The sequence below is a fragment of the Carica papaya genome, chromosome 5, assembly GCF_054855325.1.
Source record: "Carica papaya isolate Zhongbai chromosome 5, ASM5485532v1, whole genome shotgun sequence".
Lineage (NCBI taxonomy): Eukaryota > Viridiplantae > Streptophyta > Magnoliopsida > Brassicales > Caricaceae > Carica > Carica papaya.
The window spans coordinates 42,848,881-42,876,626 of NC_142313.1; the positions used below are offsets into that span (position 1 = coordinate 42,848,881).

Genomic DNA, 27,746 nt, shown 5'->3' on the forward strand with positions numbered 1-27,746 from the left:
GAGATCTCACACCGAAAGAGAAAAAAGAACTCACCTTATTCGAGTTTGATTCCTAGCTTCCGGAGAATGGTTTCCTTGGCCTCCCAAGAGAACTACTCATTTGCCGCGTCGGTTGGGTGATTTGGTTTCACACCTACATGCCCGTTAGAGTGAAACACGAAAAGGGAATCTTGGATAAATAGAAAGGGAAGAAACTCACCTGTTTTCAAAACACCGACATCACGTGCAACACGACTTCAAAATCTACCTACAAAGTGGTGTTTCTTGGTTGCGGTTCCCTTCCCCTTTCCTTCTTTCGGCCTACTGCCTCCACGATTCCTCCTCCTTCCTCTTCAGCCGCGTTCCCTTCTCTCCTTCTAGTTTCCTTGCTCGTCCCTCTCTCGCGTGGTGTTCTCTTCTCCCTCTCGACCCGACCCTCACTTAAATCGGCCTCCTCTCTCACCCACTCGACTCATCTCTCCTTCTCTCTCATTTTCGGCTCTCATTTGCTGAATGAAAAAAAAAACCCTAATTTGTTTCTTTAAATATCAATTTCCCTAGCCATCCAATCTTGCAAGATTCAATCTAGGCCATTCAACCGAATGTGATTTCAAGCCGTCGGATCTCTCAGACGGTGCGATCTTGACCGTCCATTTCCTGATTTCTATTTGCCCCCTTCTATTCTTATTTAATTATGCTTTTGACCCCCTTTTTCCCACAGATTTTCATTTAGATCCTTAAAATTTATAAAAACCCCTAATTACTAAATTTTTTTTCATTTACACCCTAAGTTCTAATTTAATTTATTTATTTACACACACTTCTATTGAGAATCGGACGTTACAATTCTCCCATCCTTTCAAAAATTTGGTTCTCTAAATTTAATTCATCTTTAAAATAAGTAAGGATATCGACCTCATATCGAGTCTTCGGTTTTCCAAGTAGCTTCTACTAGTGAATGATGTTGTCAGAATACTTTAACCATTGGAATAGTCTTGTTTCTTAACACTCGCTCTTGTCTATCTAATATGCCTATTGGTATCTCTTTATAGGACATGTCTTTCTAGATAGAAATATCTTCATACTGAAGTACATGAGATGGATCAGGGTGATACTTGCGTAACATTGATACATGAAAAACATCATGGATATTAGCTAACTCTGGTAGCAATGCTAGCCGATAAGTAGTAGTTCCAACTCTTTCTAGTATTTCGAACGGTCCAATAAAGCGGGGGCTCAATTTGTCTTTCTTCTCAAATCTCATAATGTCTTTCATTGGTGATACTTTTAAGAACACATGGTCCCCTATCTCAAATTCTAAGCCCCTTCTAAAGTTGTCTACGTAATTCTTTTGTCTATTTTGGGCGGTTTGAAGATTTTTTTTAATTGGAACAATTTTTGATTTAGTTTCTTTGACTAATTCAGGTCTAATTAATTTATTATCTTCAATCTCTTCCCAATATAAAGGAGATCTATAAGGTCTACCATAAAGTGATTCATACGGAGCTGCACCAATACTGAACCGATAGCTGTTATTATAGGCAAATTCGATTAGTGGTAGATGGTCATCCCAATTTCCTCTCATCTCTAGTACGCAAGTCCTAAGCATGTTTTCTAATGTCTGGATAGTTTTCTCCGTTTGGCCATCTGTTTGTGAGTGAAATATCGTACTAAAAGATAATGTGGTACCTAAAGCCTGCTGAAGACTCGACCAAAATCTAGAGGTAAAACGAGCATCTCGATTTGAAGTTACTGACACTGGAATGCCATGAAGTCTAATCACTTCTTTAGTATATAATCTAACAAGTTTGTCTAAAGGGTATGTAGTTTTTATTGGCAGAAAATGGGTTGATTTTGTTAATTTGTCAACTATCATCCAAATAGCATCATGGTTCAATTTGGTCCTAGGCAAACGCATTACAAAATCCATAGTGATATGTTCCCACTTCCATTCTGGAATTAGTAGGGGTTGGAGTAATCCCCTTAGCTTTTGGTGTTAAGCCTTAATCTTATGACATGTGAGATATCTATTCACAAATTTAGAGATGTCTTTTCTTCATTCCATTCCACCAATATTGAGGTCACAAATTTTGATACATCTTAGTGATGCCTAGGTGCATGGTAAATTTAAAATTATGTGCTTCCTCTAAGATGAGTCTCTTCAAGTTCAAGTCATCAAGGATGCACAGTCTTCCTCTGAATCAAAGCAATCCATCATCATGAACTCTGAAACCAGACCTTAGACCTTGTTCTATTTCTTTCCTCAAGGTCCCTGTAGCAGAGTCAATTTCTTGAGCATATTTAATTTTTTGAATCAGTACTTGCTCGATTTTTAAGTTGACTATATACATTCCCCGTTTCTGAATGCTCAATTGTAATTCTTGTAATGTTTATAGAGTTTTCCATTCAGAAGCTATTAGTTTTGCTATCATACCGAAAGGCCTGTGACTCAATACATCAGCAACCATATTTCTTTTTCTTGGATGGTGGGATATCTTGCAATCATAGTTTTTAAGAAGATCCATCCATCTATGTTGGTGCATGTTCAGTTCTCTCTGCGTGAAGAGATATTTGAGACTCTTGTAGTCAGCATAAATCTCAAACGTCTCTCCATACAGATAACAACACTGCATCTTAAGAGTGTATACAATTACAGCTAATTTCAAGTAATTAGTTGGGCAATTTCGCTCATGTTTTTTCAATTGTCTTGACCCATATGCGATGACTTTAGGATGTTGCATTAAAACACATCCTAAACTCTGACCTGATGCGTCAGTGTATACTGCATAACCTCCTGATCTACTTGGTAGAGCTAATACTGGAGCTGTCACAAGTCGATTTTTAAGTTCCCTAAAACTATTTTCACAGTCTGTAGTCCATTCAAACTTAGTATCTTTTTTAGTAAGTTGGGTAAGGGGAGTTGCGATCTTAGAAGATTCCTTCACGAATTGGCGATAGTACTCGACCATACCAAGAAATTTACGAACACCTTTCACAGTGGTGGGATGTTCTAATCCCATAATAGGCTCAATCTTCGCTGGATCCACAGATACTCCGTTCTTAGAAACCACATGACCTAAAAAGGTAATCTGTTCGAGTCATAATGCACATTTACTCTATTTTGCATATAACTTCTCTTTTCTAAGGGCTTTCAGAACATGTCTCAAGTGTTTTGCATGTTTTTGAATAAATCAATATATCATCAATAAATACAATAACGAAATAAATACAATAACGAACTAATATAGTCACGGCTTAAATATCCGATTCATCATATCCATAAATACCACCGGGCATTTGTCAACCTAAAAAATAAGACTAAGAACTCATAATGGCCATATCTAGTTCTAAAAGTGGTCTTTGGGATATTATCAGGTTTAATTTTTACCTGATGGTAACCAGATCGTAAATTAGTTTTGGAAAAGACATAGACCCCTTGCAATTGATTAAAAAGATAATTAATCCTTGGTAAAGGATATTTATTCTTGATGTGACTTAGTTGAGTTCACTATAATCAATGCACATTCGGTTGATTCCATATTTTTTCTTTATGAATGTCACAGGAGCGCCTAAGGAGAGATATTAGAGCAGATAAATCATTTTTCTCGAAGGTTTGTTATGTTTTTTTAACTCTTCCATTTCAGCTCTTACTAGTTTATAAGGAGCAATAAAAATAGGTTGAGTACCTGGTTGGAGGTCAATAGAGAACTTTATTACGCAATCCGAGGGTAACCCTAGAAGTTCATCAAGAAATATATCTGGATATTTTCGAACTACCAATACATCATAAAAACCAATTTCTTTGTTTTTATTACCTACCACCTCAACCTCCACACGTTAGGTTTAATAATTTGTATAACTTAAATAATAATATACTATTAATAACACCATCCTATTAGGAAGTAAAAGTTTTTTCATTAAAGATATTAAATACAACATTCTTATTACGACAGTATATGGTCGCATAGTAAGCTACTAACCAATCCATCCATTTAATTATATCAAAATCTCTTACATTTAAAAGTATCAAGTCTATCTTTAGTTCCCTCTTAACTATCTCTATTATACAATTTTTATATATAACATCAGAAAGTAGTACATTCCCACCTAGCGCGGATATCATTAAAATATTCTTCAAGTAAACAGGTGTAACACTCAATCGTAGTGTAAAAATGTGTGACACGAATGAGTGTGTGGAATCAGGATCTATTAACACCTTAGCTAAATTTTTAGAAACAAGATACATACTTTGCACGACGTCTGCATTCGCTTCAGCATCCAATGCAATAAGGGTATAAACTTGTCCTCGCTTTGGAGCTTCCGTCTGTTCATTCATGAGTGGACAATTACGAATCAGATATTGTTGGCTACCACATTTGAAACAGGATCGAGTGACACAATGGCACGACTGGTTGCCATGATTCTTCCCGCAAGTACGGCAGGCTGGTGCCTTACCGAGTGTTAATGGTGGTCTAGGAGGTATTTTTGTTGTCATTTTAGGCATTTTATCTTATGAACCAAACATTGGAGTCGGCTTTCTCGGAGTTACAAAAGCTCTAGAACTGCTTGCTCCTGACGATGAACCCCTAAGTCTGCTTTCCACTATCTCTGCTTTTGTCAAGACTTCATCACAAGTACTCAGTACTAAAACTGCAAGAGGATCCTGTATTTCTGGGTGTAGCCTCCACTAGAACTTTCTTGCTCTCTGTCCTTCATCAGTCATAATTGTCGGAGTAAAATGAGTCAATTCAGTAAACCTCCGAGCATATTCAACTACTGACAAGTTTCCCTGAGTTAGCTGCATAAATTCCAGCTCCTTTTGATGTCGAAGTCGTGTAGGAAAATGCTCGGTGTTGAACGCCCCCAGAAACTGTTCCTAGGTGATGGGAATAGGTAAAATGGTATGTCTGAACTCCCACCAACCGTCAGCTTCGCCTACGAGTAGATATGTAGCAAGAATCATTTTTTGCTCGATAGTCACACCCAAAACTTTGAATGTCTTTTCAACTGCCTTTAACCATCCCTCAGCTTCAATAAAATTTTTTGTACCAACAAAAGTGGAAGAATTAAGTTTCATAAACCTCCTAAGACAATCTAGATCCATAGCTGGTGGTTCTGGACTATGTGGAGTTGGGGCTGGGGGAGGACTAGGTAACTCTTTTCTACCTTCTCTAGCCTGATCGACAAACTCCTCTACTATGTGGTACAACTGATCAATATTTTCCTGTAAGAACATATAATTAAGATGTTGCTCCGACGGAGGTCGCCTACTCTTATTTTATAACCCTACATCCAGAAAAGAACATATTAGAACATTCAAATATAATTTTTTCTACTCCTCAACACCCTGAAAATTGTAAGAAATCATGTTTAAACTCTAAAACTTTATGCACAAGGGATAATTTTAGGAAAATGAGCTCTAATACCACCTGTAGTACCCCAAACCCAATAATGAGGCGCAAGTCTACTCATAATATTATTTCTACAATGGACCCATAAAACATGCATATGCACAGCTCAAAGATTTAACATAAACCTAATATCTTATATGATATATACAGTAGTTATATATACAGAACATGATGTCAAAATTTAGAGTTCACAAAATAAACGAAAATTTCTAGAATATGAATAAAATATACATGCAATGGAATCCTTTCATAAGGTTTTACTCGTCCGACAATGGTTCTGTCTCTTCTGAAAAATATCAGGGTAAAATTTAATAAGTTTCACCAACTTAATAGGTATTTTCGTTCTTCTAGAACTCAAATAAGATGTCATGTAAAAACACACAATATGTAACAAACGCATTAGTAATGGTTTCAATACAAAATTTATTATCATTCTTACTATTTTCTAAAATAAAATTTACTTATTAAATACAACTGTTTCTGGCATTCTAATTTCACATGTTTCTAATCGGATTTCTCAATTACACTTAAATATCATTTATGGTATCGAAGTATCACCACATACACTCGAAATAACATATATACACTCGAAATGTCATCTTTAAGGTTTCATCGCACGATGTCGTTTAGGTCGTCGTCGAGAAGGGTGAAAAAGATCTCACCATCGCATGGATAGGACATACGATCTCACATTGGCCACAGCAGTCAAGTTTGTTAGATGACCCACACTCACAAATACTTATTCACGTCTAGATTAGGTTTCAAACACTATGTGCAAGTTCACCTTACCTGCTGATCTTCAGCCACACATTCACCCTCCCCTCCTCGATTCAAGCTAAACGAGTAGGTATTCAGGGTTTATGGATTACTCACTCATATCCACTTCTTTTCTAATTTCTTATTTATTTTCCTTTTATTCTATTTCTTGATTTAAATATATTTAAATTAATTTGTTTCATAATTATGATTAATTTGTTTTCCACTTTTTATTCCTTTTCTTCCGTTCATTTCCTTTTTCTCAACCTTTCACTTTATTGGTGTTTTCTTTTCACATAAACTTTTTTCCTCATCACAATTGAAACATTTATTAGTCCTTTATTTTTCTAGTTTCCCTCTCCTCATGGTTTCCAAACCAATTAAGGTTCAATTGTCATATGTCACACAATTAAATGAAACAATGTCCCATGATACAAAGACTAGAAAAATCAAGTGTCTCAAACTCATTCTTGACAGATCCCACTGCCCGGAAGATGTCCATGTTCTTTTAATCATCAAGGAATCAAGTCAGTATATGTTCTATACTAAAACACACAAATTTAAGAATACACATGCATAAACTTTTAAAATCCAAATCCAAGTTTGGAATGAGAAAATATTTACCAAAGTTCCTCAAACAGATTGTATTCCACTTGATCAACAGCCTAAAATCACTATACATAAACATAATCAGATTTAATTGACGAAAATGAATTAAACTTAAGGAAGTCGTTTTTGGTAATTACCAACAACAAGATTGTTCTTCGGTATTTGGTGAACCACTACTTTAGCTCCCTGTGTAGGTGTGGGCAATTTATTTTCCAAAATCTATACGTATACACATACGTATATACGTATACACATACATACGTATTAGTATCTGTATTCACCAAAACTGCACAACGAAAAAGGAAAAGGAAGGTCACCTAACTTCTTTCAAGCTCTTCTGCATTTGTAAGGTAGCTTGTTGGTGCATCCAAGAAGATGAAAATCACAGGCCAACTATGAGTCAGGTAGTTCAGATCCTAGAGGGGGTTTTGGTTGTTAACATCCCTCCAGTTCCCATGTCTCTGCAAGCGCTTCTATACAACGAGGAGCATATTGTCTTCTTGACTGAGTCATCCTCCAACCAGACTTCACAAGGAACAGCTAATTCTTCAACTACCCAGTCCAAGAGCAGTAATACGTAATCAAGGAGTTCATCAATCGGGAGAAGCCTAGGCAAAACCAGCTCTATGCCAATTTGGTCATCCATATATGTATGTATGTTTTTGCAATTTCTTCAAGTGAGGGTATAAAGTTTTACGAAACTCGCTTGCTTGTGTTCCCCGGAAGCATGTTTTATTTATATGTCAAAAGGGATCCTTAATTTCATTTTTGAGATCATACGTCTTTATTCTGTTTGTTTCCCCTTATGCTTATTCAGTTTAACAATATATATTAATGTTTAGTATGACTTGATTAAATCGTTATGACCATCATACGGCATACTTGATATTGGTTAATGCCAGTTCTGTAGTTACAAGCTTTGCTAATTCTGTCATCTCTTACTGTTACAAAATTGAATTTCCTGTATCACTATAGAAAGAAAATAATTGATCTTTGAAGCTGTATTTTTAGGTTTTGAGGAAATATATGATCATCAATTTACCAGGTAGTGTTATAGAAGAGTAAAATTATAAAGTTAGAGCTTATAAACAAAACAAGCATTATATCAGGAACTATTTAAAAGTGAAAGCTAATTGGTATTATGAAACGATGAGTAATCTATACAAATTGGAAGACATCTCCTCTTTACATCATATCTCAAGAGATTCTTCTAATTGAAAAAGATGCAAACTAAATTGGACCAGATGTAAAACTAAAACTCTCTTTATTTTCTTCCAAGCTATGCATCCTCCTCATGTTTCAACAATCTACAAAACAACAATAGAACACAGGCCTATTTCATTGCATTCCTCTTTCAACCTTCCTACCCAAAATTCAGTACAGAACATATTAACTCAAATCACCGAAAACTACATTAAGATTCACTTTCATCGAAGAATATCACGCAACAGAGCTACTAGTGTTTCCGAGTAACAAAGAACTCATAATCTGGCTGCCGATTAGACACCTTCACATTATTTTTGTAAACTTGTCCTCTGGAAAATAGTAATGCATTTTTCTCCAAAATTTGTACTTGTTCAATGAGAAATTCAGAACCGTTCAAAGGCATAGATTCCTTCAAAGAAGATTTGAGAGGCATCCCTGCATCAAACCAGCACTCACCCTGGCACATAAACAGCATGTCAACTACTTCATTTGTACCTTTCAGATTAATTGTTCTCCAAATGGGTGAATGGTGTTTTAAAAGGTAAGTTACGTAAATCTAGCATTGAGATAACCCATTTAAACTTGGACATAAGAATTTTGTATATAATTGTTCTTGTGATAAGTCCTTCCAGGTAAACCTTCCACTACTGACTCGATATCACTCTGAAAAATCTGACACTTATGTTCAGATTGGTTTGTTTCACATTTCATTCTAATTGATTCCTATACATAATTATTTATGTTAATCTTGGAACATAGATGAAAAAAATAATTTCTATATTTTCAAATGTAAGAATCAGAAATCCCATCCCCAAATATTTGAAGGTAGGGGTAGGGATAGCTCAAACATACAAATCATGTTCTTATCCTCTATTGCAAGACTAGTTTGAATATTCAGTCTAGGAATAGTTAGGAATAGAATAGGAGTTCAACATAATCTTACTGATATACATTCAAACCAACAGTTCGAAAAACGATATTTTAGAGACCGATTTCAGACATGATGGAAATACACAGATATGCCTAGACTTAGAAACTTCTTTGTCTTTAGTTACTTATTCAGATTCCAGCTTCTGACTTTTCAACACGAAACATGACAATTATTGTAAAAATATCAGGAGAAAATTTAGTAGAAAAAATATGCAGAAATATTAGGTGAAAATCTAGGAGAAAAAATAGGATCTAGATTTGATATTAACAATGCTAAATAGAGGAAAGTTTCCTAAGTCTTTAGAAGCATATTTTCTGTCCTATTCTTGGGAGTACTGATTTGGTATCCACCCCTGTAAATAATGTTATAGTGTAGAAGGAAACTATGAAATAAAACTTACAGCTTTCTTCAATGGTGATCTGACAAAGTTAAAAATGACAAAATTCTACCTGTGTGTTGTAGCTCTGAAGTCCTATTACAGGGGGGACAATACAAAATGCTTTCTTCTTAAGAGAATCATCAGAAACACCTCTTTGAACCAAATATCCTAATGAGTGGTAAGTCAAGAATGATGCACGAAACACCCCATCTGGAATCTGATATATTGGATACCATGCCACTGAAAACCTGAATTGAATCTTCTGGGTTTATTTCAAATTCTATAAATAACTATAGTGAAAGCTAACAACTTTCAGCACTTACCAAGATGCAGGGTGCAGATCCTGCAGTCTCAGAGATTCTAATTTTGATGGATCGCCAAAGACTTGACAATCAGATCTTCCAGCATCAATGAGCTCCACAATTCTGCATTTATCCTTACAAATTAGCCCCAAAATCTAGAAAGTATTTAAAACTTGGAGATTAAAATAAATATAGCATAAAATAAAAGAGGACAGGATACTCTTATTACTGTTGACTGGTGTCTGTGGGTAGTTGTAAGGATACAGTCAAAGAAATTTCTTCTTCAATTCATGTGCTGAAACAGCCTATATCAGCAATAGTGACCCTTCAGTAATATTTCTATATGTTCCAAGCACAAAGCTAGATTGCAGTGCCAAACACTATGAGCAAACATGTCCCCATTTTTTATAACAAGGTTAACAATCTTACTACGATTCATACTACAGCTATTTAACTAATTGCCTACAGAATGACAGTCTATTGATAAGTGCTTAAATATCAAAGCAACTTACAGAAAATAGAAGAAAAAAAAGTTCTTACTTCAAATGAAGAGGCTTTCTTTGATGAGGCTGTTTGGATTCAAAAAATTCAAATACGAGCTCGGACTCACCCCAGCATGAGAAAGCCTCACATAAAACAAAAGGCTCCTCAAATGAGTGAACTACTTGTTCCTGCATTTCAAGATTGATTGGTTTTCCATTTTTTCTGCAACAACTAGAAAGATCACGATAGCCAAACAACTGAACAGCTGAAAGGAGAGGAACAAAATAAGCACAGAATGACATTGGTTCTGTTAAAAGCTCTTTGAAGTTATGAGAGGTTTCCACTTTAATTTCTAGGCCATAGTTTCCAGGTTCCTCATACCAGTTCCAAACAGCATTGAGAGATACATCAGGTATCTGGTGCTTACAGAGCATCATAGGTGGCTGCTGACTATCCGAGCAAACCACACATCCATCTTCTCCACTCAGAGAACCAACAACTGGAGCAGCGGCACGAAGGAATTTTTCAAACTCTGCAACTGGATAGCCAGTGACACGCTCAAAGCTCTCAGATGCTAATTGTTCTTTGTAAGCAGCATTTAGAGCTTCTGTAATCATCTCTGAGCCAATCATGTACTGGGAGGAATCTTTTGGTTTTTTTTTATCAGCTATACCATCATCTCCGTATTTGACAAAATAGACTTCTTTTCTAGCACCTGTAAATCCACATTTTCTCGCTTCACTTTCATCTAAAGTTGATTTGTCACCTGATACCAAGCTGGTACTGTTGGAATCACTTAAAGCAACAGATCCATAGAGTGTAACCCCATTTCCTTTCAAATTGCTATCACTTTTCTCTTTTGACAAAAATAACGAGCTATTGGGTAGTACATTGCAAGTACTTATAGAACTAGTTGTCCCTTTACAAGACTCCTTCAAACCAACAGGAACCCACTTCTTTGCACTCACTCCAGGAGTGATACTGCTTTTAACTTTGTATTCATTGCGAACTTTGAATCTTGAGTATAATGGCATGAACCGAAAGGCAGCATCAGGGTTAACAAATGCATGGTTCAGCAATGGTATTTTCACCCAATTGTATTGTGGACGCCAACCACGAACTGGTGCCTGAAATCTTCCTGGGTATGGCATATTTTGGTGCCCACATGCAGAAGCAGTAGGATGTGAAACCAGGCAGTAGGAACTATAGTTTACTATATGATGGCTCCCGAAGATTGGTCTTCCTGCAGCATCTCTACTCCAGTAATGGTGCTGTTGAAAAGGAACCTGTAATAGTCCCTTTTGAGGAAACACAGGTTTGCCATGGAGCTCAACTGCCCTTCGTCCATAAACCATGGGTCCTTTCATGCTAGTACTGTTGTTCCTGTCCATCGATGAATCATTTGATTGCATTTCAATTTTCTCACAGTGTTCTGTTTCCCATCTCCCCATTTGATATGACAATGAACTATATGGGGAACGTCTCCCTCGCCTCTGCCAAGGTTTCCACTGAGAATAACCATCATATCTCTTGTGCATTGCTGGATCCTTATTTGAGATCTCTTTTGTTCCATGGGCAGCAGTATTCAGTTTTGAAGAGGAAATCATGGGGTTAGGCAACAGTCCTCCACTTGACAACGAGTTCTCCTCAACCGTAACATTCATCTTCGTCGAGCTTACTTTCCTCTCCGCATAATTATAAACTGATTTGTTTGCCTTGTGGATCTCAACTTTCCTTGTACTCCTCTGACTCGTTTGCTCCGCCAGGTGATCGCTCTCCTTCCCTTTCCATATGTAGGTCTCGTTGCTAGTCTTGTTCACTGCAATATGCTGAGATCTTGAGTTTTTGCTTTCTAAATCATTAGTTGATGGTATAGACTCAGCATTTTGTACACTATGAAACTGACCACTGGTTCTAGAATTTGCATTGCCAGTACCTTTTGTATCTTCTTCCCCTTGAATGCCTGTATTTGAATGGTTAATGCTAGTGTTAGCTTTACCACTTGTTGGGATATCCTCCTTTGTTATCTGACAGGATTGCATTGCATTAGCTGCCTGAAATTTTGATTGTGTTGTATGAGTCAGATGATTAGGGGCTCCTTTTGCTGGCTTTCTCTCCTTTCCAGTTCTCTTCATTTTCTTCTTTTCCTTATTTGAAGTATTCTGAATACCCAAGTTTCTGCCATTCAAATCATCCAGTTAGTGACACAAGGGCATAAATGGATCACTAAGGCCATTGTAAGGAAGAGGAAAGGATCCAGGATTTACTGATTTTTCATTATGCTTGCCATCTGATAATCAACTTATCTTGACTGCTCTTGTGTAACACTTGAAAACCAAGGGGAGCAATTTAAAATATATGAAAGTCTACAACTAGGGTTACCCATAAGATTTTCTCATATTGTTCAATAATGTCCCAAAAAAGTTTTGCCTTCATTACTTGTATATGGACAGCAACTTTCAGTCTCTATAACCAATCTGCTCAGACAAAAGAAAAATCTGAAAGGAAAGATGCAAGCTTTCAGATAAGAGGGATCCTGGGTTTTGAAAAACGCACAATAAACAGAAATTTAACATCAAGAATTCACCTTATTTGCTAAACAAAACAACGAAAAAACTTGATTTTTCATTATGCTTGACATCTGATAATCAACTTATCTTGACTGCTCTTGTGTAACACTTGAAAACCGCGGGGAGCAATTTAGAATATATGAAAGTCTACAACTAGGGTTACCCATAAGATTTTCTCATATTGTTCAATAGTGTCCCAAAAAAGATTTGCCTTCATTACTTGTGTATGGACAGCAACTTTCAGTCTCTATAGCCAATCTGCTCAGACAAAAGAAAAATCTGAAAGGAAAGATGCAAGCTTTCAGATAAGAGGGATCCTGGGTCTTGAAAAACGCACAATAAACAGAAATTTAACATCAAGAATTCACCTTATTTGCTAAAGAAAACAATGAAAAAACTTGAGATAAGTCACATGAGTTTAGTAATAGCAAAACCAAGTCAATAGACTCGGAAGAAGCAATCATCCAGAGTGTATAAAAACATAAAACATTAGCACTTATTAGTCGGAAGATGAACAATCGCCGACTAAACACAACAAGCATTCACATTAGAATATATGTCCATACTTAACTTGTCTAAAAGTAAAGATCCATATGTATTGTTCCAAAAGACTGAAACAGAATCGTTTAACCGCCAAGAAAGCTCAGAGGAGTAACCAAAGAAATGAAGTTAGATTATCCAGAAGGAAGAAAAATGTCAAGAAGGATTAACCCAGAACTCAATACTTTGTCAAGGAATAAACGTCGAAGAAATCTCAAAAGAGTCGGTTCATTTCCTCCAAAAGATGATAGAAAAGAAAGCATTAAAGATCAAGGAAAATGGGTCATTCTGAATTGCTGCAAGAAACCCAAAACCCAAGCAGATGAAGATTGCTGTTCGATCAAGAAAGTTAAAAGGAAACAAGCAAATACGAGATTCGCATTTTGATTGAAAGAAAAGAAAAAGGTTAGAGCAGAGAAGGTACCTGGAGAAGAGCGAGAGTGGGAGAGAGAGAGATAAGCGCGGGATGGGTCTCAGTTCGTTCTCAGTATGAATTGCAGCTTTGTAATTTGTAGCCCGCCCATTTCTAATTCATTGAAATCTAACAAACAACTCCGGGAAGGTATTTTGATTGGTTTTATGTAAATTCAAGAAATTTATGAAAATTAGTTTATACAATATTTAATTCTTTTTACTCAATTTAATTACAATAAAATTTAAAATAATTTAGATAAATATGACTTGTAGTTCATTTTTTATATGAAAAACAAGAAAAGAAGAGATGAAAAAAAATGGACAATTGAATAATTTAATATATTTAATTAAGAAAATCTAATCGTAATAAGATATTAATTTTTTAATTTAATATAAATATAATAGGTCTATTAAAATTTACCCTAATTTAATTTTTGTAATCTTATTAATAAAATAGTGAATTAAATTTTCAATTTAGAACAGATACGTCAATCTCTATACTTGCCCCATACTCGAAGTGGACTACTTGCCCCATACCCGAGGTGGACAAAAAATCTTTTACCACCATCCGTCTTTGTAAATTTTTTTATTAGTTACTCGCATAATTTTAAATAATTCTATAAAATATTTGAGTAATTTTAATTAAATACACCAAATATTAGTTAAATAAAAATAATATTTAAATATAATACTTATAATACAAATATAAAAACATTAGATATTTACTAAACAAAATTTAATTAATTTTAGTGAAACTAAAAATTTATTAATTATATATTTAACAGACATGTGTAAAAATATTTAAATCATTAAATTCATACTTGTTCATTTTTGTTTCGAGTTACGTAACTTTTTATATATATATATTGTTCTCATACTTCGTGTATTGCGAGTTTTCATCTTTCTCATTTATGGATGGAGCAGATTAATGAGTCGTTTTTTTTAATACTTATGTTCAGTATCGAACTTTTCATTTTCAGTGATGTTCGAGTTCGTACATTTTAAATAAAATATAAAAATTTTAAACAGTAGATAAACATATAACTTATTAGTGACCAAAATTTCCTTCTGAATCAAAAATTTTTTAACCTAGAACATGCTTCCATAATTCAGAAATAAAAAACCCAAGTGTCATTTACACTTTTCAAACCCACAATGAATCCTAAAAGCTCTTGTTCTCACACTTTCTCAACCCACACAATTCAAACCTAAGAGCCCTTTTCTTAACAAGAGAGAGAGTATTAAAGCTCCCCAAGAAAATTTTGCACCTTTAAATTCTCTTCCACTAGTTTTTTACTTATTGTTAAGTATCCAATTTGTATACATATTTCAATAAGAACATATATATTGTTGAAAATAATAATTTATAGATCAAGAAATTTTTTTATCTTACTAACAAATTAAAGTTATGCATATGAATTTTTGGGTTTTATCAAATAGTTCGTGTATTAAACTTAATTATAATTTCAAATTAAATTTAATTATAGTACATATATTTAAAAATTTTAAAATTATGGTAGTTTCTATATATACCCGTATATTTAAATATTTTTTTATAATTATACATGAAGAATGAAAATTTTTTATTAGTCTCTTGATCTTCTTTCTCTCGTTTCTAACAAAATATTAACAATATTTAATCTATCTCCCAAGAGTTTTTTCAATACATGTATATGTAATCTACATACTCACTCGAGGCTTTGGCAATATTTGATTAAGGTTCTCTTAACAAGATAAGATATGTATATATTAGATAGATACACGTGGATATTCTGAGAGGATTCTTCATGATTTTTTTTAGATATGTATATATATATATATATATATATATATTATAATTTATGAGGTAACTGGTTGATCATCTTGTCAAAATGAAGTTGACGGCCTGAGAAAACCCTTTCCATCTGGGCAAGTCAGAGTGGGTTCCATCACATCCCACCAAATTCATGCTTTCCAAAAGTCACGTTCCCATGTAAACGTGTTTTCAGATTAACCCAAATTTATTTCAAGGCCAAGCATGGTGCGATCCATCTGGGTTATTAAGTTTCTGGTCCTCATTGATTTTGTCTTGATCATGTGAAGTACGAGGCCTTTTCTTTTGTTTTTTTTTGTGAAGAACATGGTATATACAATGTGTATGTAAGTACTTTTGAAAGTAAATTAATAATGGAGAGAGTTTGAGCAGAAATTCTGGAGAACTTTTCATAGTAATGGGTTTAGTAAATGGGAAGAGATTAGAAGATTAGATGCCAAATTAAGAAGAGGATTGAGGAATGGAGGAGATCAACTAAGGGTAGTAAGAACTAGCAAATCTTATGCAACTGCTTTGAAGAAAATGTAGAAACTAAAGAAAAGAAAGAATAAGAATAAACTCAACTTTACGTAGGAAGACAGGAGAATTGACTTTAGATTATTTCTCAAAGGTTATAACAATTGTAAAATGAAATGTGGATTCATGATAAAAAAAAATTGAAATTTGTTCTTATAATTGAAAATATATTTCGTTATGTGATAGTAAATATTAATTATATCGTATATTTAACTAAATAATTTAAAGACATTTATAATTTTTCAATAAATGAATTATAAAAATGAAATATCGAAACAAATAAGAAAATAATGTTATCGGAACTATAAAAGAAAGAAAATATAAATAAACTCTAAGAAAAAAGATCAAAAAATTATATCAATATTTATTTTTCCTTCGATAGTTTCAATAGTAGACATAATAAAAACGAGCAAATCTAAAGATGATATGCTAATGAGAGTTTAAAATTAAGAAGGTGCGCGGAACTTGGATGACTAGAAAGATGGAAGTAGGAATTATAATTAAATGATTTTTATGGATTAGAAGATGATAAAAAAAAAAAAAAAAAAAAAAAAAAGACAAGGAGGTCTTAGATCATCCATGTTTAAAAAAATATGAACAAGATGAACATGTGCTAATTATAGAGGTGATTGAACTTGACTTCATTCCAACATTAGACGTTGACCGATCAAACACACGGATGATACATATATATATATATATATATATATAAATAATTTTCTGTACTATGTATCCTTCTTTCCTCGAAGGTCTGTATATACATACACTAAGTAGACTTATATTAAGATTAAGTTTGAACTGTCTGTTCTCTTTAAAAAATGTTTACCGCGTTTGGATGATGTAAAAGAGAGTGATGAATGTTCTTGGATGAATCCTTTCCCATTAATTAAAAACCAGAATTGAACAAAAATCACATGTGGGTTTTTTCAGTTAATTCAAGTTGGGAATAATCAATGAAAAATTATTGATTGATGGGGGTGTGAAACACGTTTTGAAAATCAAATTGGAATGGTATAAAAAGGTGGAGACCTAGTTAGATACACCAAAATGGTGGAACCAACATAAACACAGATCACTAGTTAGTGGAAGTGAAGTGAACGAGAACATGGTGAGGACACCGAGCTTCGACGAGAATGGACTCAAGAAGGGCACGTGGACGCCTGAAGAAGATCGGAAACTCATCGCTTATGTTACTCGATATGGTTGCTGGAACTGGCGCCAACTTCCAAGATTTGCAGGTAATTGATCTTAACTAAATTCTATTTCTAATGGGTTTGCGATAATTATAATATATGATATCGAGTCTTGAGGCATTCTTCCAAATTTCCGACTTCTCTAGCATTCTTGATCTTCCTCTCTGATTTCATCAAAATCTTTCTTGTTTTTCACTCATTGTTTCTACGTTTAACTGTAAATCTCTTGTAAAATCTGATAGGTCTAGCGAGGTGTGGGAAGAGTTGCAGACTGAGGTGGATGAATTATTTAAGGCCTAATATCAAGAGAGGAAATTACACCAAGGAAGAAGAAGATACCATTCTTAGATTACATGAAACACTTGGGAATAAGTAGGTTTCCAACTTCATCTTTCAAACCCGTTAATCATTTAGATTCATCAAATCAAAAAATATAAAAGAATCTCAACTTGGGTATTGATGATTCTCGATTTATGATTTGCAGATGGTCTGCTATTGCTGCTCATCTTGCTGGAAGAACAGATAATGAGATAAAGAACCACTGGCACACCACCCTCAAGAAACGCAGTTTGAAAATGAAGAAATCAGCTATGAATATCTCAACCAGTAATCATAATAATGATAACAATGAACCAAAACAAGCCACCTCCTCATCGGATCTTACTGGTTTTGATGATCAAGAACACAACAGCTTCAATCTTGATAATTCATATCAGATCAACCAGATGACTCCTCCAGAAAATTTTGATCAAAACTATATCTATAGTCCGTCATCCCCACAAGAATACTCCTCAAGTGATGATCTTCTATGCTCCTCCGTCAAGACAGAGACGACGGCGGCAACTGGTTCGGATGACATTAATCAAAGTGTTGATTTGTTCAATGAAGCATATGATCATGGAGATTTCTGGACAGAACCCTTCTTACCAGACTTCTCTTACTTGGGCGATCTGGGTAGATATCTTCCCCCTCTGTCTCCATATCTTGATGGAGAGAACTTGTATCCATATGGTTTCTATTAGCACATCTAGGAAGATGATAAACGCAGCGTTTTTGTACAAGGCTATATATATATATACACACACCTCTTTACAGTTTGACGAACTTAAGCTGCTTGGGTTAACAACGTCCTTAATTTCCTTGTATGGTGTTAAAAATAATAATTTATAAATTTTAACATGATTAAACTCTTTATTTTATTATATAATTAAATTAAATATAGGTTATAAATATAATAATTGATGCATTTTTTAATTTTTTAAAAATGGTTCATGAATTAAATTTAATTATATTAATATATTTAGAAATTTAAGAATCGTGTTATAGTTTGTTTGATGGTATTTACTATTCGGATAACTATAATCATAGTAGAACTCATTAGTGTAACAAATTCGGACTTTTAAAAATAACGCATTTATTAGATAAAAGATCGATGCGAATTTTGTCCGTTGCTTCCATGATTCATGATAACTCGACGGATAAGCCATCGTACCGGTGACACATCATTTAAATTTTTATCCTATCAACTCTCGATGGTAGGATAATGACCTACCATAATGATGATGGGTGACGAAGAACTAGAGTTCGATTCTACTATTTATATATATATTCATGTAATTGAAATTTTACAATAATTATTATAAATAAAAAATTAAATCTTTCTGTTAATCTTTTTTTTTTTTTCTTCTTTTCGTTTTTTACGTATTTAAAAATTTATAATAAACACCATAAATTAAAAATAAAATATTTTTTTTCATTTCTAATAAAATATTATTTAAAAATAAATTCTCTCTTAAAATTTCTCATAACACGAGACCCCCGAAAAATTAAATTGTGGGTACAAATTTAGTAGCTATAATTTGAAACTAAATTATTTGTAGATTTTATATATATATATATATTATATAATAGGACGAAAATAATATCATTAATTTACTTTTATACCAACTTAATTTTAAAGTAATTATATTAGCTCTAATTTAATATCATTAATTAATTTCCATTATCTGCCTTATTTATTTATTTTAAAATAGGTTGGGTCAATTAGTAATAAACGTGTTGTTATTGGTGGGGGGGCACACGTGATTCATAACCCAAAACGACAAACCATTTTGTCGTAGTAATTAATCAAAAGTGTGAAAACTCACGCTCCATTTGGTCCCAACCCACGGCAGACAGATATATTAATTCATTTTAAACAATTAATGTTCTGCCCAGAATTAACATAAAATAATTTATTTATTTATATTAAAAAATAAATAATTAGCTTAGTCGATAATATATAATTAATTCATGATACAGTAATCTTAATTTATAATTAAAATTAAAATTTAAATAATTAATTACGGTCAAATAATTTTGAGTCTTAATAAATATGAACTTATAATATAAAAAGGCTATTGTGATCTTCAAATTACACGCATGATTTTATTTTTTTATTATCTAATTAATAGAAAAATATTAAAAGACTACGTGTCGATATAGAAGATCTAACATACTACGAAAAGATTCTTTTCGTTATAGATTCAAATAATTATTATATATATATAAAAAGGATGTACATGTTCACTCTTAGGTGATTAATTATTAACTCTTGACGAAACCTTACCAAAAAGTCTTTTTCTAATTGTATCATTCTTCATACGTGGACAAAAAGTCTTTGAGATTTTATAGTCAATTGAGGTAAGGACTCTTTTGCACGCCTTTTTCTTGCATGTTATTCAACTTAGCTCATTTATTATATATAGTACACAAATATATATATATATTTATATGTAATATCCGTAATTAATTTTAAAAAAATTTAAAATTAATGTATATAATATAATTTTTTTTAATTTATGAATTTTAATTAATGTAAAAATTAGAAAAAATAGCTGAATGATGAAATTGAAAATAATTTTAAAAACAATATATGAAAATTTAGGTTTTAAGATATTTTTGAAAGAAAAATAAAAAATTATGGGTAAAAACGTGATTTAAAAAAAAATATGCCACGTAGAACCGTTCAGTCAACAGTTCCGACGAACCGGAGCGCACCGCGTGACAAGGCACGCTGACGCGGTGTCACACGAAAGGCCACGCTAGCAATCCGCGTGCCTGCGATCGGACGATCCGAAATTTTTTTTGCGCGCGTGGACAGTTCATATCTGTTCCCTCCTCAGACGCGATTGTATAGTTTATATCAAATTGCGATGGACAATTCAGATTCATTTTTTATTTAAATGCAATCAGATGGTTGAGATTAAATCGCGATGAACGGTTCAAATTCATTTTATTTGAACGCGATCGGACAGTCGAGATCAAACGTAATGGACGGTCCAGATTAAAGGAAGACGGATATAAATACCTCACTTTACACAGAACCCTAACCCTATCCGTCAGCCCCCTGCCGAAAAAGAAGAACTAGTTGCCGGGAGAGAGAGCCGACTGCTGCCCGCCGCCGTGCTGGAGCCACCTCCAATCGCTCAAAATTCGATTTTGAACACCTCCATAGCCAAATCGGAGCAAAAGGACAAGCGGATGAGCCGGAAACTGCGAGTAAAGACCAGTGCCGCCGTCGCGGGAAAATAAAAAACCACCTCCGATGAGACCCTTTCTAATTTCCGTTTCGTGCGATTTTTTTACTGTTGTATTTACCATTCTGTTTCTCACAGGTTGACTGAATAAAAACGCCCAACAGTGAATTGAGTCGGCGGAGTCACCGCACCAGAAAACTTCGCCACCGGTATGCTTCCATTTTTTGACTTTTTTCAGCCAATCGAGACCCTTTAATATATTTTCTCGCTGGGATGAATACAAAACCGGCCAAAAACGGTCAGTCTGAGGCAAACTGCAGCCGTGCCAAAATTCTAAAATAGGCCAAAAAAGGGTTTTAACACCGACTTTGAATTTTTTGGGTTATTTCTAGGTACTTGAAGCGTGTTTTAATCTCCGAAGAAAAATTTAGAGAATCCGATGACCGCCAGTAAATGCAGCTGAAAGTTTAGCGTTTGGACCTCGATTTGCGTAAGAATTCTTCACCCTATTCTTTGTTATGAAATTAAAGTTTAATTATAAATAATGTGATATTTTGTACAATTTAAAAAATCTCGATAATTAATTATAGGTTACTAATGGAGGCAGAACCGATTATTATTCACTATTGATCCTATTTGATTGATTTTACTGTTTCAAATGCATAATATTACACTTGAGTTGGTATAATGATTCAGTGGTGTTTCCTTGATGCACGTACTGTTTATTCTGTGTTATCTACAGTTAAATTGTGAAATTGAAAATTAAATGTAAACAAAAAATTATTTCATTAAGTGAATAAATGAATAGTACCCTTACTAGATATCCTGAGAGATGATAGATGGATCTGGTGCATAAGGAATCATACCGTGAACGTTGCCTCAAACCATACGGGATATCGAGGATTGGTATTTTGGCATTCATACCAGACGGGGTATGGGGATGGCCTGTTTCACCCTCATACCGGACGGGATATTGAGAAATAGTATTTTTGACACTCATACCGAACAAGGTATGGAGACGGCCAGTTACTTGAAAACGTTGAATAAGGATTCACGCGTAGTGGGGACATCCTTATAAACTCCCATGAATATCAGTAGACAGATAAAAAGTGAAAGTTGTTATTCTTACTTAATTAGATACGAGATTATAATATTCTTGTGTTATTGCATCTATATGTCAGTTTTGAAAACTTCACTACGGTAAGTATACAATAAATGATTTTATTTATGATAAATAAATTTACTGAAATTAAGAGTTCAATTAGTTATTTTTATGATTTTTATCAATATTCAATTATGTATCGGTGAGTAGTGTAATATTTTTACTGGACTAGTATAGCTCACTCTTTCATTAACCATTTCAAATCCAGATCCTAATTCACAAGAGGGTTGCAAATAAGATGTCCAGTTGTTTACTTTCTATTTATTTCTTTGATTTTTTGTTATTCTTTTAGAATGGTCATTTACGTAACCCTATTGGGTATTCTGAATTATTGTGTAAGGAATGTAAACCCATCAGACGGCTCAGATCCGTTCCCGCGCACACGGACGGTCTAGATCAAACGTGCGCATGGATGGCCCAGATTCACGCGCACGGACGGCCCAGATTCAATCAGACACGGACGACCCAGATTGCATCGCGATGAACGGCCCAGATTTAATCCCAATTAAATCGCGATCGAACGGCCCAGATTTAATCTTGATGGATAGTTGAGATTAAAAGGCAAAAGGTATAAATAACCCCACCCACACCTGACCACAAAAACCCTAGCCGCCAGTGCCTCACCGGAGAAGAAGAACCAGACGCCGGAGCAGCCGGCCCCCGCCACCCGCCGCCGCACCGGGGAAGTTTTCGACTGCCGATCGAGGTAAATTTTCTCCCCCTTGCTCATTTTTTGATGCTGAGTCTGCTTGTGGCCAAACCGGAGCCAAACCACCGGCCAAACGGTCGGAAAACCTAGCCGAAGCCCAGCGGCACCGCCGCGCCCCTCCTCGATTTTTGCCTCCGATGAGGCCCTTCCTGGCCTCCGTTCGATGTAATTTTTATATCACTGTGATCACCGTTCTTTTCTCTACAGGTTGATCAGAGCCAAACATCAAAACGCAACTCACGTCGGAGGAGCCGCCGCACCCGAGAGCACCGCCGCCAGTAAGTTTCGATTTTTCGTGATTTTTTGGCCCACCGAGGGCCCTAGGGTTGTTTTATCACAGGAACCGATGCAAATGTGTTCGAATTCGGCAGAAAACGGCCAACCCAAGGCGAATTGCCGCCACAAGCGGCGGCACCGTCACCGGAGCTCGGCGGAGCTGCTATACCGGAATTGCAATATTGGTCGAAAGGGGCCCTAGGTCTGATTTGAGATTTTTTGGGACACGTGCAGGTACCGGTATTGCGTTTCAGTTTTTTGAAAAAAATTCAGGGAAATTAGAGACAGCCTGTAGGCGCACTGTATAGCCGTATTCAGACCCCGAAACAAGTAAGGACCCCTCACCATATTTCCTATCATGGTATTAAAGCTAAATAAATAATTAAACTGTACTATGTGACTTTATAGATGCATAATTGATCAGGGTTGCCAATGGAGCCCGAGTCTGATACTGTGTTGGTCTGTTATTGTTTGATTTAATTTACAGTATTAAATCCAGCATGATGTTTGATGTAATTATATTATGGTCTCGTATGCATGAATCATATTTTCTTTTATTATGGTTGGTATTATGCTTAACCCGATATTGTGTTGTAATGTTTGGTGTCAATTACTGGTTTACATACTGTGTATGATTGGATGATTGAGATTAAGAAAAAACGCAAAAAGATTATGTGAATTGATAAATAGGTAATGTGGACAGCCTGACTAGATATACTAGGAGATGGTGGACAGATCGGGTCCGTAGGAAACCCTACCGGGAACGTGGTCTCTCATACCGGACGGGGTATGGAGATCTCATGTGTTTTGGCGCCCAGACCGAACGGGGTATGGGGACGACCCGTTTCACCCTCATACCGGACGGGGTATTGAGGTTCATGGTTTTGGCGCCCATACCGGACGGGGTATTAGGACGGCCCTGGAATCATGTTATAAATATTAAGGGTTCACGTGTAGAGGGGACCCCCTATGGATCCCCAGGGATACTAGTAGGCTGGTAAAAGAGGAAATCTGTTTCCTGATGATTGAAATGTAAAGGTGTGATATATATTGTGTTATAAAGTGTATATGATTTCATGATATTGTAAAGTTATTATTTTCAGATGTTGTTTTTATGGATCTCGCTGAGGTAAGTGGACAGTAAAAGATTTTATTATTGATAAAAGAACTTGTTATAAATTATGCTCCATTGGTCATTTTGTTTTATACCCATCTTTACTTCTGTGGCGGTAAGATAGTGTGATGTCTTTACTGGGCTGGTGTAGCTCATTCCTTATTTAATTATTTCAGATCAGGAAGACATTGTTCCCGAGCCCGTTCCGCAGGAAGACGACGAAGGGGACTCCTAAAGACTCCATAGTTATATTTATAGTTCTTATTTCGAGTATTTCTTTTAGTTAGTTTGTTCTTTTATGTTTTGAGTTCGTTTTAGTTATTGTGTAAGGGATGCTAATCAAAATTTTTATTACACTTCCCCATTTGACATTTTTAATACATATATTTCATTTAAATTTTTGGGGCCGTTACAGTTGGTATCAGAGCCTCGTTCCTCGGACCCATCCCTTACACAATATTGCTTAGAGAAATATTCACCGATAAACTGTTACTCAACCATTCCTTATGAAATGCAGGTGCAGAGAGATGAGGAGAGGAAGACCCCCACTAAACCGAGCGGCCCGGGATAATTCACTTTGGGAGGATGTAGACAAGTTATTTGAGATGATGGAAGGATTCATAGCTGCCCAGCAAGGGCGAGGGGAGAGATGGGAGTTACCCGACCCTCCTCCACTACCGCAGGTTGAGCCTCCGCTACAGCAGGCTGATCCTGAGCCACCCCGGCATGAGCCTGCTCCTCCACAGTACCACTTGACGCCACTGCCGCAGTACAACCGGGTGCCCCAGTCACGGTACTACCCGGCACCGCCACAGCACGACCCAGTGCCCCCAGCATATCAGCAGGTGCCACCACAGGACCCCCTAGTCTATCCCCAGCCGAGTCCAGTCCCTCATCCATGGGACCCTGCTCATTCCTTGATCGACCCGGGCTACATAGAGAGGTACAGGAGACTGAACCCCTCCACCCTTGTAGGGGGATCCTCTTTTGAAGAGGCCCAGTACTGGCTGGAGAAGACTGAGAGAGCTTTCAAGATCTTGGAAGTAGTTCCTGAGCAGAGAGCTGCCCTTGCTTCCTTCATGCTGGTAGGGAAAGCAGGACGCTGGTGGGAGCTCAAGCAGACCACCCTGCCTACACCAGTCACTTGGGAGCAGTTCCTAGCGGCCTTCCATGCGGAGTATCTCCCTGAGCACATCAGACACCTAAAGGAAATGGAGTTTGTTCAACTGGTTTAGGGAAATATGACAGTATCAGAGTATGCTAGTAAGTTCCTAGAGCTAGGCCGATACTCCCCAGAGACATTGATGGATGATGGCCGAAAGGCCAGGAGATTCCAATCAGGTCTCCGCCCAGAGATCAGGCAACACCTGGTAGTACTGGAGCTCAAGACATATTCAGCAGTCCTAGCAAAGGCACAGATTGTAGAAAGAAGCTTCAACACCCGTCCTTAGCCAGGAGGGAGTTCACGACCCTCAGCTCCGTTCTGCAGGCCAGCACCTACTGCGCATTCCCAACCAAATAAAAGGCCCAGACCAGCCATCCAGGCCCCTCCTCAGGCTTCAGGGGCAGCACGTGGGAAGATCTGTCAGCACTGCGGCAGCGATCACAGGGACCGACCCTGCTACAGCCTCAACAACACTTGTCGCATTTGTGGCAGTGCCCAGCATTATGCCAGAGAATGCCCGATGAACCAGAATCAAGGGAGGCCTCCTATCCAGGGCAAAGCTTACAACCTTACCCAGCAGGATGCCGACGCTGACTCGGATGTAGTACATGGTATGTATACTATCTGTGACCATATTGCTCATGCTTTATTTGACATTGGTGCATCGCACTCTTTTGTTTCACATGCTTTTGCTTCCAAAATTAATGTATCACCTGATAAACTTGAATCATTGTTGTTTGTGTCTACTGCCGGGGGTGAAACACTACTAGGAGAAGCTATCTATAGGGCTTGTGCCGTGGAGATAGCAAATAGGAAACTGAAGGTAGACCTAATAGGGTTAGACACGAGAAATTTTGATGTAATCTTAGGAATGGATTGGCTAGCGGTGTATCACGCCACCATAGATTGCTTTAACAAGAAAGTTGTATTCAATCCTCCTAACGAGGAGCCATTTACAAATTAATAAAATTATTCAGTACGTATTCCTTGATGACAAGTTTTCTTAACTTCTAGTGCCTTAATCTTGTTGTTTTCTCTGACTAGGCAAGTCCAAGAAGGAAATTTGTGTTCAAGAGATTTCGGTAGTCCGAGACTTCCCAGATGTTTTTTCGGATGAACTGCCCGATCTACCAGTGGACAGAGAAGTCGAGTTCACTATAGACCTACAGCCAGGTACCCAGCCCATTTCGGTTGCTCCTTCCCGTATGAGCCGCATTAAGATGGAAGAGCTGAGGAAACAGATCACTGAATTGCAAGACAGTGGTTTTATTAGACACTGTGTCTCCCCTTGGGGTGCTGGAGTCACTTTTGCAAGGAAGGGAGATGGAACGTTGAGACTGTGCATTGATTACAGAGGATTGAACAAGGTCACGATCAAAAACAAGTATCCCTTTCCCCGGATTGATGAACTCTTTGATCAGCTGTAGGGTGCACAAGTCTTCTTTAAAATAGACCTACGATCAGGTTACCATCAGGTGAAGATAAGAACAGAAGACATCCCCAAGACGGCTTTCCGAACCAGGTACGGACACTATGAGTTCCTGGTCATGCCATTCGGGCTAACCAATGCCCCGACAATCTTTATAGATCTGATGAATAGGGTCTTCAGAGAGTTCTTAAATCAATTTGTCATCGTGTTGATCGATGATATCTTAGTTTACTCAAAAAGCAGAGAAGAACATGTTCACCATCTGGCCCAAGTTTTGCAGGTCCTCAGAAACAAGAGGTTATATGCGAAGTTGAGTAAGTGTGGATTCTGGCTTGAGCAGACCGCCTTCCTAGGACACATCATATCGAAGGAAGGGGTATCAGTGAATCCTGAAAAGGTTGAAGCAGTACTTGGCCGGGAGAAGCTGACATCAGTTAGGAAAATTCGTAGCTTCCTAGGAATGGCAGGTTATTACCGCAGGTTCGTTGAAGGATTCTCCAGCGTAACAGCTCCTCTAACCCGACTCACAAAGAAGAATGTCAAGTTTGAGTGGAATGAAGACTGCAAAAGAAGTTTTTCAGAATTAAAGAAGCGGCTGACCGTTGCACCCGTGCTAGCTTTACCGAGTGGATCGGGATGATATACAGTTTATAGTGATGCCTCCTATCTGGGCTTGGGTTGTGTCCTGATGCAGCATGGAAAGGTTATAGCATGCGAGTCCAGACAGTTAAAGAGTCATGAGAAGAACTATCCCACCCATGACTTGGAGCTTGCCGCAATCATTCATGCCTTGAAAACCTGGCACCATTATTTGTACGGAAAGACCTTTCAAATCTATACCGATCACAAGAGTTTGAAACACATATTCACTCAGAATGATCTCAACATGCGTCAGCGAAGGTGGATGGAACTCCTTAAGGATTATGATTGTGACATCTTATATCATCCGGGTAAGGGCAACGTGGTAGCAGATGCCCTCAGCAGGAAAAGTGCAGGTATCTTAACCCATTTGATGGTTTCAGAATACAGACCAATTGGGGCCACGCAACAGGTTCGACTTCATGATCTGAAGAGAGTCACATGTTTGGGCCGCCTGGCAGTCCATCCCGAGTTAATCTAGAGAATAAGGGGAGCCCAGACAGTTGACCCCGCCCTGGTAGCCCGCAGGAAGGATGCAGAACAGGGAGGGAGCTCAGAATTCCGAATCTCTGCCGATGGATTACTTCGTTTCCAAGACAGAGTATGTGTCCCAGATGACAGTGAGTTAAAAA

At 36.5% G+C, this 27,746-nt stretch overlaps 2 protein-coding genes across 8 annotated transcripts; one reads left to right on the top strand and one right to left on the bottom strand.

Annotated features, from left to right (window-relative positions):
* Nucleotides 1-7,870: 7,870 nt before the first annotated feature.
* On the bottom strand, nucleotides 7,871-13,741 carry LOC110810930 (uncharacterized). Of its 7 annotated transcripts, XM_088221164.1 has the most exons (8): nucleotides 13,591-13,741; nucleotides 12,644-12,905; nucleotides 12,324-12,554; nucleotides 11,993-12,234; nucleotides 10,114-11,875; nucleotides 9,595-9,696; nucleotides 9,342-9,519; nucleotides 7,871-8,418 (listed from the first exon to the last, which is right to left on the bottom strand). In XM_088221164.1, the coding sequence occupies exons 3-8, from the start codon at nucleotides 12,344-12,346 to the stop codon at nucleotides 8,212-8,214; spliced, it is 2,514 nt and encodes an 837-aa protein (XP_088077290.1). In that variant the 5' UTR covers nucleotides 12,347-12,554; nucleotides 12,644-12,905; nucleotides 13,591-13,741; the 3' UTR covers nucleotides 7,871-8,211. The 7 variants fall into 7 exon arrangements, 5 of the variants coding, with proteins under 5 accessions (XP_088077290.1, XP_088077287.1, XP_088077288.1 ...); XM_088221161.1 differs by having other exon boundaries at nucleotides 10,114-12,234; XM_088221162.1 differs by lacking the exon at nucleotides 13,591-13,741 and adding an exon at nucleotides 13,198-13,580 and having other exon boundaries at nucleotides 10,114-12,234.
* Nucleotides 13,742-16,808: 3,067 nt separating this feature from the next.
* Nucleotides 16,809-18,281, top strand: LOC110816992 (uncharacterized). Its single transcript, XM_022045378.2, has 3 exons — nucleotides 16,809-17,147; nucleotides 17,345-17,474; nucleotides 17,587-18,281. Exons 1-3 carry the CDS (start codon nucleotides 17,015-17,017, stop codon nucleotides 18,122-18,124), a joined length of 801 nt encoding a protein of 266 aa, XP_021901070.2. The 5' UTR covers nucleotides 16,809-17,014; the 3' UTR covers nucleotides 18,125-18,281.
* The last annotated feature ends 9,465 nt before the right edge of the window (nucleotides 18,282-27,746 follow it).

What these genes read in the sequence shown, in the direction of transcription:
- LOC110816992 (XM_022045378.2), top strand. Translation starts at nt 17,015, where the DNA reads ATGGTGAGGACACCGAGCTTCGACGAGAATGGACTCAAGAAGGGCACG. An exon ending in CCAACTTCCAAGATTTGCAG is followed by an intron (nt 17,148 to 17,344) that starts GTAATTGATCTT and finishes AAAATCTGATAG; the next exon opens with GTCTAGCGAGGTGTGGGAAG. An exon ending in CATGAAACACTTGGGAATAA is followed by an intron (nt 17,475 to 17,586) that starts GTAGGTTTCCAA and finishes TATGATTTGCAG; the next exon opens with ATGGTCTGCTATTGCTGCTC.
- LOC110810930 (XM_088221161.1), bottom strand. Translation starts at nt 12,346, where the DNA reads ATGGCAAGCATAATGAAAAATCA. An exon ending in AGAAAGCCTCTTCATTTGAA is followed by an intron (nt 9,697 to 10,113) that starts GTAAGAACTTTT and finishes GGATAAATGCAG; the next exon opens with AATTGTGGAGCTCATTGATG. An exon ending in TTCAGAGCTACAACACACAG is followed by an intron (nt 8,419 to 9,341) that starts GTAGAATTTTGT and finishes TTTATGTGCCAG; the next exon opens with GGTGAGTGCTGGTTTGATGC.